The 12,215-nt window shown below is 46.1% G+C and overlaps 1 protein-coding gene across 1 annotated transcript in view; it reads left to right on the top strand.

Moving 5' to 3' along the window:
* LOC122898002 (gigaxonin) overlaps positions 1-12,215 on the top strand; it is a 47,258-nt gene that overhangs the window by 13,775 nt on the left and 21,268 nt on the right. The window contains exon 2 of the mRNA XM_044236184.1: positions 11,597-11,711. Coding sequence (XP_044092119.1) covers positions 11,597-11,711 — 115 coding nt within the window. The remainder of the gene's footprint in view (positions 1-11,596; positions 11,712-12,215) is intronic.

Here is a 12,215-nt window from a genome sequence, read left to right on the forward strand (position 1 = left end):
TGCCACAGCCAGTGGTTTGGGCCTCTCACATCTGCAGCCTTTCTCCTCTTCACCATCACTGCTGCTCACATTCCCGCTGTTACTAGTTCTGAAAGGTGACAGAACTGGTCCGTCTGCCTCCGTGCTCTGTCCCCATCAGTCCTCCATGCTGCTGCTGCCGCGCTGATACTTCTAGAATGTAATTAGATAATGCCTAGAACTAATGGCTTCCACGATGAGGTTGATGCAGGTACTGGAGCAGGAAAAATACACCATGAGCCTAGAGTATTTGTGCCAGAAAGTAAGGAGGTGCCCAAAAGATGAGAGAGCCGATGGGAAGGAACTCTCAGTGGCCAAAGCTTTGGCAGTTTGAACAAGGAAATGAATGTCAGTAACATTGGATCGTAAATCATACAATATAATACATATCCACATGTGTAGGCACGAGTAAGTGAATGAGCAGGTGAATCAGTGGAGAAGAGATAGCTTTTATTTTTCAGTTTTATAAAAAAATTTTTTTGTGAGAGAACACATGCCCAACCAAGCCCAGGGAGAAGGAGAATCATAAGCCAACACCATGTCCAGCACAGAGCCCGACACAGGGCTTGATCTCACGACCCTGAAATCATGACCTGAGCTGAAGCCAAGAACTGGACACTTAACTGACTCAGCCACGGAGGTGTCCTGAGATAGCTCTTCCTTACAAAAGAATTTCCATTAATAAGTATAGATGGAATAAAAGAATAGAAAGTCATCATTTGAGCACGATAATAATTGTAAAAGGCAAGATCCACCAGTGGATACTGAAATTAGTGGGCAAGACTTGGCGGAGAAAAAGGATATTTGGAGGTGTCTGGGTGGCTCAGTTGATTGAGTGTCTGCCTTTGGCTTAAGTCATGATCTCAGGGTCCTGGGATCCAGCCATGCATCAGGCTCTCCGATCAGCAGGGAGGCTGCTTTTCCCTCTTCCTCCCCTCTGTGATTTCTCTCATGCTCTCTCTCAAATAAATAAATAAAATCCTTTTAAAAAAAAGGATATTTGTATATTCCAAATTGTCTTCTTTGGTGGATTTAATAGTAACAAAGGGATAAATAGTGACTTCAAGTTCTTCGTGGAGAAGCCCAGCGGACGTCATCATAGCCAAATGGCCGAGGTTGACCTCATACACATCAGCATGGTGAAATGCTGCACAGAAGGACATGACCTCACTTCTGTAGGGTTCCTGCTATAAGTATGTTATCAGTCTAAGAAATTAAACCCAACCTGAGGGACCTTTTACAAAATAATTAACCACTACTCACCAAAGAGTCAAGGCTTTGAAAGGTGAAGATTTGAAGGACTGTCACAAGTTAGAGACATAATCATGAGCTGAAGTTGGGAACCCTAAATGGAACCCCAGAACAGAGAGAAGACACTAGGAGAAAAACTGGTGAAATGTGAATAAGGTCCATAATTTATTTAACAGTTTTATATCAGTCTTTAGTTCTTAGTGTTGATAGTTGTACTAAGATTATTTACGATCCTAACACAAGTGGAAACCACCTGAGGGGGGGATACAGAAACTCTACGATTAAAACCTTTTCTGTAAGTTTAAAATTATTTCATAATAAAAAGATTTTTTTAAAAATTCCTCATGCACAGTTCCATTTCCCTTGAGGTGAAGTCCGTGTGTATGTGTGTACGCATGCGTGCACACACGTGTGCACGTCCTCCAGAAGCTGGCTTGTCCCCACCCTCCTTCCCCATGTGCTTCTCTCTCCAGCCTTGTTAACCTGCTCGCCCCTGTCGTTCCTTGGATGTACAATAGCGAATACCTCACTGACTTTGCTGTCCCTCCTCCTTGGTGTAAAACACTCACCTGAGGCCCCACGCAGGTGCCACCTCTGGGAAGCCTTTTCTGACCTCTCTCCCTAGAGAGCTGACTTTTTGCCTCCCTTTTGCTTAGCACAGCGCCCACTGCACAGTATTTATAGTGATTCACTTGCCTTGTCCCTTTGGCCTCCTCCTCTGTCCCTCCTGTGACAGTTCCAAAGTTTTCCCTTATCTTCTTGGCCTTGGCACGTATGAGGGGTACTGATCAGTTATTTGGTAGACAGTTAAGGAACTTGGGTTTGTTTGATTTCTTCCAGTTAGATTGCAGTTCTGCATTCTGCGGCAAGAATAGCAGGGGAGTGATGTCCCATCCTCCTCCTCCATGTACTCCGTCACAGCCCCACCACGGTTTGTCCCAGCATTAGATGACGTTCGTCGATCATGTGGTTAAAGATGGCGTCCACTGGTTTAATCCACTGGTTTTCTCTTTGTGATTAGCAGTTACGGGGTGACACTTGGAAATGATGGAAGTAGTCCATGCCTCATCAACTTTCACTCACCAGTTTGAGTATCAAGCTTTGTAACTTTGTAACTGTTACTAATTAGACCCCTGATGTCAGGCTCACGCGGCTGCATGGAGAATAGCACCCTGTCCTGAGATGGGGACGGCCTGGGGAGGAACAGGCTTCCAGTGGGCTGGGGAAGAGATTTATTCTGGGACATAATGCTAGAGGCTTTAGACTCCCGGAAACAACTTATAACATTGCATTTTACTGATCTGAAGCACAGGGTTAGAAGCGATGATTTATCATTTCCTCGAGATTGTGGCTCACCAACTAGTTGAGATCTGATTGCTGAACCCATCCCTAGTGCTTGATGCCGTTCCTGGACCAGCAGAGGGACTCAGGGCAAGGTCAGTGGCCCAGAACCACAGTTCTTATGGGTTTGGTCCCCCGCCTCTCTCTCCCTTCAGGGTCGCCGTGCTTGTCAGGTGTAAGAGAGTAAGTGAGGCCATTTACAGCTGTGTGTGTCCGCAGGCCTGGGATGTGCCGTGTCTACCGCCTCCCACCCCACCCCCGTCCCCCAGACGCACACCCTGCGGAAGTTTTGTCAAGCTCTCCTCCTGCGGAAGGTAGTTCACACTCGCCTGTTCTCCTATCTGAAAACATTATCTCCCTTGAGATAAATTGTTCCTTCGTTCAGATCACGTGACTCAAAGGCACACACTTTGTGTTGTGTTTCTTGCAGATACTGATGTAACTGGACCTGCTTACTCAGAGCAGGTGTAGATAGGAACACTGCCTGTCATCTTCAGAGTGGATGGCATGCTGTCAGGAGGAGAACGGAAGACGTTTCCGTGACCCCGTGTGTGCCTCCTGCCAGCGGTGGCCGGGGCCGAGAGGTTGTCGGGGACGATCGCGTGGTGACCGGGGCCTCTTCAGACCTGAGGCGGCTCTGCTTCAGCTTCACTGCTAAAAAGCTGTTTGGTGGGAGGACACCTGAGCAGTAAACGCTTGGTTTTCCAGAAACCTTCCCTAATCTTCGCATTTTTCCGTGCAGTGCGCTAGTGACGGTGAGCAGAGGGCAGTGAGGCAGGGATGGACCAGCGGCCGTTCAGGCGGGGTGGCTCACGGACAGCAGCCCTCCCCCCCAGCCAGCCTTCCGGGCCAGCTTCCATTTGCCCTCAGCGCGGGGGCAGGTGATGGCACCGTGGACACTGGGGTGGCTTTGCATCTGGGGGACAGTCAGTTCTTGAACTGCTGACTCACACACACGGGGATTGGATGCTGGGGAAGCATCCGCTCCCCTCAGTGTGGGTGAAGCAGCGGGGCGCCGCTCAGGAACGCTCGCGACGCTTGGGCTGGTCAGTAAGGCTGTTCTGCAGGCGCGCTCCTTTTGTTTCAGTGACTGGCATTGCCCTGGTGAAATCGGGGGGTCCCCCAGCCTGGCTGCGTGCTGCGCTTAATTCAAGTCCACGCGCATCTGTCAGGAGCCGATCGGTACGGGCGGTTGATGAGGTGAGGGGACAGGTGCTGCACAAGACAGGTCCTGTCGTCACGGGTGTCGCCATCACACAGATGTGGTTTATGAGATGGTGCCAAGTTCAGTGGAGAACACTGAAGCAGGGAGGGGGCTAGAGGTGTTACTTTCGATAGCGTGGTACCCGGACTGCTCTTGAGAGCAGAGACCTGAAGTGAGTGAAGTATTAAAACATGTGATTAGGGGGAGTGCAGGGTAAAGGGAAGATTCCAGGGCTGAAGGAATGTGTCCCAATAAGTGGGGGAACCTTTTAAATGTACACAGTCTTGGAACCTGACTCAGTTGCTCTGGGATGGGACCCAGGCATCTGCTTTTCTAGAAGAGCTTGCCAGAAAATTCTGGGAAGCCGGATTCACGAGCTACTCTTAAAACCCATTCAAATTATGAGTCACTGCAGCATCTGTGTGAGGAGGGGAGTTTTGATGGTAAGACAGGGAAAACTAATCCATCTAGGCAATAAGAGCCCAATGGAGGTGAAGAGAAAGGAACAGAGGGAGATTAAAGGGAAAAATGAAGCCGAAGCTCCATTATCATTGCCACGCGGGGGGTGAGGCTGTCTCCTAGAATCATAACATGAGGAATGTGGTCATGTCCCCGCTCTGCTGGTTCTTTCCAGACTCCCACTTGGAAATCCCTGCTCTCCGTGTGCAGTGTCAGGCTGGTGGCAGATCCCGGCCATGTCTGCGGCATCGTGCCCGAGTTTTCCGGTGGTTTCCTCTCTGCGCTGCCTCCTGACCACTCTGTATGATCCTACTCTTCCTATAGGAAGAGCACCTCAGTGGCTGGCTGGGGAGCCTTTGTGGGTCCCGGTACTGGGGGAAGGGAGCCCACCTAAAGGTCTGTGGCACCTGGTTCATAGCCCATTGGTCCTTGGGGCTTCGTGGGGCTTCCCTCTGGGACCCTTGCTCCTGTCTCAGATGCCCATGTAGATCATGTAGATGGTGTTCTTGGGTGACAGGAACCATTAGAAAGCCAGGTTCCTGTTTTCCTATCCATAAAAAAGCAGACCAGAAAAGGGCCTTGTCGTGGGAGGGTGCCTGTGTTGGTGGAATTATTACCGGCAATTTATATTTCATTAAGTTGAATGGGGACTAAACAATACACTTTCAAAATAGAATTTATGTTTTGGAGCAGTGCAGGCTCATGGCAAAATTGACCATTCGGTTCAGATACAGAGGTGTCCCATCCATCCCAGGCCCCCCCACACGCATAACCTCCCCGGTTGTCAGTACCCCCACCAGAGTGGGACGTTTGTTACAGTTGTTGGACCCACGCTGACCCGTCACTGTCACCCAGAGCCCTTAGCTTACGGTAGTGTTCGTTCTTGGTGGTGTACATTCTGTGGGATAAGGCAACTGTACAATGACAGGTACCCATCATTGTAGGACCATGCAGAGTGGTTCCCCTGCCCTGAACATACATTTCTGATGTGGTTTTTAGGAGCTCATGAGGATGAAAAGGGAGGGGAGGAGCATCTGTAAGACAGGAGTCCCCCCAAGGAATATGAATTAGGAGTTTGGCTTAAATGGGCAAATGCAGTGGCGAGCCTGAGCCCCTCTGCTCAGATCTCGCAGAGCCTGCTGGCAGTAGCTACACGGTTTGAGGCGACACGAATCACTTAAAGCCATGTGAGTAATGCCCATGCGTCACCCCAGAATTTCTATAAATCTTGACTTAAACCTTACATTCTCTTGCATTCTATTTGAGTACATGCCCTTGCTTTTGTTGGAGACAAGCTTTTGCATCAAAGAGGAAGAAAAGTCACCCTCACATCAAGTCTCATTCAGTGATGTCTAAGTGGTTCTTCGAAGAGGAGTAGAACCAGGCCTGGTTACCTGGGCGTTGAGACACATTGAACTTGGTCAGCAATTGGAAGCTGGTGAGGAAAGAACTATTTATAACCAACAGTTTACTTTGGCTTTGTTACACTCACTTAAAGGTTGTAGGCCTCTTTGTTGGATGCAAAATTTTGAATAATACCAGCTTCTTTATTAGCTAGGAACCAACAATTTTTTTTAAATAAAATCTCTCTTCACTGTTGCCAAGAAAAAGAAAAATTGATTTTGTTTCACATCTGTTCAGTTTGAATAGGACAGAAAATAAATGCTTGCCTGCCCAGAGGATAGGTGATTGGAGGAAAAATAAACTCACCCTGTGTTACCGCCCCACAGGCACACATGTTATCAGTCCTCAGTCCCTGATTGAGTGGGGCAGCCTTCACCCTCTAGGACTCCGTGGGACACCTCCAAAGTCAAGTCCGCGCACGAACTCAGCGGCCTGTTTCGGCAGTTCTGTCCAGAGATGTTTGGGGATGGGAGAGCTCTCAGATCACCTCATCTAACCTCTTCTTTTTACAAATGAGAAAATGGGGGCAGAGAGGGGAAATGTCTTGCCCCAGAAACAAAACCGGGGAAGAATGTGACAGGCATGGATATTTATATCTGAACACCCAAGGCCCAATTTTATGATACTCTCAATTATTTCTAGTGTTTTCCACGTGTGATGGAATTCTCAAAGTGGTATTTTAAGACTGCTGCCTTCTCCAGAAGAGAGTTTGTACATTGACATCATGTCGTAATAAAAACAAAGATATTGCTACTTCCAATAAATTTAGGTATGACCATATGGCTTCCTAGGGGAGAAATGAAGAACTGAAAAGAACAGTTGATTTACCTCCTGTTTTGTTTTTTTGTTTAAATGGGCTAACTTACAAAACAACTGTCAGTTATTAATGCTTTGGATGAGCTTTCTTTCTTTTTTTTTTAATTTGTTAACTCATTCAGTCCAGTTCACCAAATCTCTGCAGCAGAGGAGAGAGAGATGATATGCAAGATGAGAAAATTCTAGATAGAAAGGGGAACGTTATGGAGAAAACTGGGCTGGAGGTTGAGGACAGTCAATTGGTGGGTTTTGGGCAAATTGAGGTATTTCCTGAAGGAAAGAAATGTAAGATAGAATGACAAAAACTAAAGGGATCTAGTGACTTAGCTGGGGAATCAGGAAAAAGGGAAGACAAAAGGAGGGAGAATAAGACACATTTGAGGTCACCGAGTTGGAAAGGAATCGCAGTTCTCCAAGAACTGAGAGAAGGCAGTAACAAGAGTGACGGTAGCCTCTGAAGCAAGACTATTTCAAAACAGATTTGAGTGACTCTTACCAGCTTGGATTGGAAGAGACCCGAGACAAGCCTTCACCATATTCTTGACAGATGGGGCATCAGCCAGCCTACGAGGAACGTCTGCACGCTGGGGCTGTTCCAGAAGCAAGCCGCCGTAATACAAGTACAGGCTTGGAGGTTGAGAGTGTGTTTTGTTTTTTTTTTTAAGATTTTATTTATTTGAGAGAGAGAGAGAGCACGAGCTGGGGAGAAGGCAGAGAGAAAGGGAGAAGCAGGCTTCCCTCTGAGCAGGACGCCCTATGTGGAGCCCGATCCCAGGATCCTGGAATCGTGACCTGAGCAGAAGGCAGATGCTTAACCGACTGAGCCACCCAGGCGCCCCACTGAGGTTAAGCGTTTAGGCACTTAGAGCAATTTGACAGAGTAATTTTGTATCTATTGACTCTGATGATAAAATGATTGGGGCCTGCATTTTATGTGTCTTTTTATTTCATTTTTCTCTTAATTCCTTCATTTTTAAATTGAGGTATAAGCAACATAACCTTGTGTTAGCTTCAGGTGTACAACATAATGATTCGGATATTTGTATACATTACAAAACGACGGCCATGGTAAGTCTAGTTAACCTGTCACCTTACATAGTTACCCAACTTTTTTCCTTGTGATGAGAACTTGTAAGATCTGCTGTCTTGGCAGCTTTCAAATACGCAGTCTAGTCTTAATAACTGGAGTGGCCATGTGGTACATTCTGCTTTATTTATAATGAACTTTTATTATATCTTACAAAGTATTCATTTGAGATGGATTACAAGTACCAAACACACCGTGGGTTATTTGGGAAGCATCGGTTAACCCCTTGCTACCCGGAGGGGTCTGGAGACCAGCAGCATCTGTGCTGCATGAGACCTTGTTACAAATGCAGAAACTCAGGCCCCACCAAGACCTTCTGAATCAAGACCCTTAGATGACCCTGATGAACATTAAAGTTTGAGAAACGCTGCGCTTCTGTCCTTTCAGCCTTGGACAGGTGTGATTATGAGACGCTCTTCCTCATATCACTTCTGGTTCCACTTCACAGTATCTGAGGTCATGTAGGAAGGAAATCTCATGTGACAGTACTGTGACTATTTGAAGACCATTATCACTTCCAACACTTACTTTACAAATAACTGTTGAACTTCTGTTCTTTGTGAACTACTGGGCTCCATTGTCAGGTTACAGTGATGAAGAGGACTCTGGCCTCCAGGAACTTACAGTTAAATAAAGGGGATAGGAAACGGGATATGTACCTAAATACCATACTCACCGCAGAACTTGATGAACTTGTAATATAAAGGGCTTGGGAAATCTGTAGCAGGAGAAATTATTTTTACCTGCACTTTGGAGGTGAGGGTACAGGTGCAGCTTGTGGCAGGGTGGAGTGATAAGGAGTAACTCTTTGTGAAACTGTCATTTTCGCCAGTCTTTACAAGATGGGTAGGAGTGGAACGTGCACAGATGGTACCAGGAGAGATCCGACGTGGGATAGAAAGACGGGAAAGTTTGGGGGCAGGTGTAGGGATCTGAACTTAAACCATAATTAAACTTCTGTAATTTAGGCTTCAGATGTTTAGAGACATCTAAACATCTACAATGATTGATTTTTCCTGGGCTTTGAAAAGGATCTGATTTTAGAGAACACTGAAATGGCCAGTGCTCATATCTACAGGAATCTCTTTTCTGTCCTCTTAGCCATCTCGCGCTGAGGGAAAAGACAATACTCTGATTGTGAAAACATAGGACAGTGTAGTCAACTTCACAAACACAGCAACGATGCAATTGCATGGTTGAACGCTGAAAGGGGGCAGCAAGGAAAGGTCTGCTTGTAGCCCCTTCTCTCCCCAGTCCAGTCCTCTCCTCTTTCCACCGTCCGCAACATGCGCGGTTCCTCCGGTCAAAGGCCTGCAGCCTTTGAATAGCAACTTCCTCTGTCTGGATCTCGTTGGGAGAAAAAGTCCATATGGTAACTTCACAAATGAAAGCCTAATATAAAGAATAATAAACTGCAGCAAGAGGTTGGAGTTAAGAGGGATTAGCTAGTAAGAGGTAAGAAAAACTCTAAAAAATACAGGAACATCCCACAGAAGGAGCAGCTCCAGCCTGGGCTGAGCTCCACACATTGTGGACAGGGCACAGCACAGCTCCCTGCATGGCGCAGAAGCCGCACAGCTGGAACTTGCCAGAAGTCTGTCCTCGCAGGTGCCTGGGAGAGCTGCTCACGAGAGGTCGGAACTGCCGGTGGGAGCTCCTGGGAGACTGCCGTGTGCTGCCAGCAGCCATGCACCACAGGCGCTCCGTGCTGGGAAGCCTGGCTGTGTTGTGGGAGCCTTCCAAGCTGCTAGACCAGAACCAGGAAGCACCGTCTTTCCTGCGCTCTCTACCGAAACGCTTCACGTCATGCCAGTTGACAAAGGAAAATTATTTAAGAGGCTCAGATCCATTTTCAGAGAGCATGCAAAAAGGGAGAATTTGGAGCTGACAGGCAGTGTGTCGACAGCGAACACAGCGACTGAGAAGTACAGATAGTCATGACATCCGAAGTGAAAAGAGCCACGTGTGCTGCCAGGAGGACTACACAGTGCACTTCAGATTAGGTCTTAGCTGTACCACTAATACAGTTTTTCTCTCTTGGTTGGGAATTGATGAAATTTTGCTCCTCATTTACTAACTGTCAGGCATAGAGATAAACCCAAGATGCAGTGAGCAGAAATGAAATACCTTTTGAGTGAAACTTTTTAGTTCAGTAGAAACTGTAGAGGCAGGAATAGCAGACAAGTACAGGAAGGAAACAAGATTGCCTAATACTTTCTTGGTACCTCCAGATGCATTATCCCATCAATTTCGTCCCATCAGTTTCATTTTTCAGGGTCTCCCACAGCCTCCTCCTGGCAGCAGGGTGGACTGGCTTCCTTCTACTTCTACTAGCTGCTGGCTTAGGGCCATTCCGTACCATTCCCTACATTGACTTCCCTTTTTTCCCCTGTTGGGGCATGTCTTTTAGTTACTGAAATCCTCCTCTTTCTTGATCCGCTCCCTTGATTGTTGAAGCACATTTTCCAGCAGCACACTGAGAAAGGTCGCAAGGGAGATAATTTGTTTGGGGACCATGTGTAGCTGATAATATCTATTCTGTCCTGACATTGGATTGGTAGTTTGGCTGGTTATCAAAATCTAGATTTGAAATAGTTTTCTTCCCGAAGTTTGAGGTCATGTGCTCTCGGGGCAGACCTATGTCCATAGCTTTAGGTCTTTCCTTTCAGGGCGGGTCAGATCCTCCAAAGAGTCTTCTAGTTTCTTGCCTGGAGGATGTAGTTCTGGCTTTCAACATTTAAGAACAGAATTGAGAGAAAAAAGATTGATGGTCTCAGCATTCACTATGTAAACATTCTATTTGTTCTGTCTGTTTTTGTGCAGTAGTCTTACCTCAAATGTGTCTGATATCCCCCCTGTCCAGAGACCCACCCTGTGTTTTATATTCTTTACAATGTAAATCACTTACCTTGCCCTGGCGCTGGGTGGGGAGGACCTAATGGGAATTGTGTGTATATGGGGAGGCAGGACCTTGGAATTCAGCTCCTTCTTACCTCTGTCAGCCTGTGTCTGTGTTTGGCTCATCTCTCGCCCTCCTTCCACAGCTGCCTCATTTAACCAATTCCCAGCCTCAAGGGATGGGGTGTTCTTAAGTGCAGATTAGATTGTGTCTTACCTTTCCTCACTGCTAAATCATAAACATTGTTTAGACCTTAGGTAAGGTACTGCTAAATCATAAACATTGTTTAGACCTTAGGTAAGGTACCAGTTCTTCAACAAGACAAAAAAAACTTATTCACCATGAAAAATGATTCTTCAAATTATTCATTGCCTTAAACAAACATGCCAAATCTGCCAGAGGTTTAATATCAAGAATCTAATAAAGAACTCCTACACTTCCATATGAAGACAATTAACTCCATTTTAAAAATGACAAAAGACTTGAACTTAACATGTGTTTCACAGAAGAGGGAACACATATGGCCACAGACATGAAGAGGTGTTCAACACCTGAGTGACAGGGCGGTACAGATCACAGCCACAAGGAGAGTGGTTTAATGGGTACAGGAATAACAAAGAAGCAAGGGAAAATCAGACATGGGATTTGGGACAATAGTTACTTCAGATGGGGAGAACAGAGGGATGGATGGTTAGAAGGAACATCTGCGTAGAAGCAGGTTCTTGTCAAGATCCTAGCTTGTGTTTTGGGTGCGATGTTCGTGGTGTCTTTGTTACGTTATTGAAAATAATTGGATAATTATATACGTGAAAAAAAAATGTAAGCCTAACAGAGCTGGGGCTCCCAGGATGAAGTAGAGATCCTTACTCACGTGACTCTTAGCTATGGTTGTCTCTTTTGTTTTTTAAGAAATAGCTTTCTGAATCCTGGAAGAAGTATTTTGTAGTCAGAAGTTATAAATATATGTATATGTATATTAATCTAAAGTTAACAAATTACATTTCCTAGGTGGGGTTCATATGCTGATAAATATCTACTTTATAGAGTTTTAGAACATAAATATTTACAGCTATTTCTGTTCTTTCATAGAAATTTTACATTTTTTTCCCTTTCTTAGGACAAAGTTAAACTATAATCCTCCAAAAGATGATGGATCAACCTATAAGATTGAACTTGAAGGGATATCGGTAATGGTTATGAGAGAGATCCTGGATTACATCTTCAGTGGGCAGGTATGATGAGACTCACAGGGAGGTAGACTAAGTAGTCTTAGTCTACTTAGTCTACCCTGAGCCGCTCAGGCTCAGGGCGAGGGTCTCTGTCATCCATTCTATGACCCAGCAACACTGGTCCTCTTCATCTGTCATTGTCTGTGTGACGCATCTCTCCTGCTGGGAATGCTGCCCAACTGTTCTTCTGGGGCCTTGCTCTTAAAAGAAGAGCAGACTGAGTAAAATCTTAGCCCAGTCCCAGGTTTGTATTTATCATTCTGATCTCCACCTTCCATTGTGAGATGAGAGGGGCCTGGGATGCTCCTTTCATGGCTGTCTTTATGTTTTCAAACCTTAATTCCCATCTTGCTCTATACCCCATCACCTGGAAATGGGAGCTTCCTTGGGCAGTGGGAATTATTTTATAGAAATAAAGAGTTTGAGGTTCACACAAATGACAGGCCCCTGCATTGGATTCATGATGCCTGGGTCAGTAGGACTGACATCGCTGTCGCACCCCGTTCT

This window comes from Neovison vison, unplaced genomic scaffold, assembly GCF_020171115.1.
Source record: "Neovison vison isolate M4711 unplaced genomic scaffold, ASM_NN_V1 Scaffold_083, whole genome shotgun sequence".
NCBI lineage: Eukaryota > Metazoa > Chordata > Mammalia > Carnivora > Mustelidae > Neogale > Neogale vison.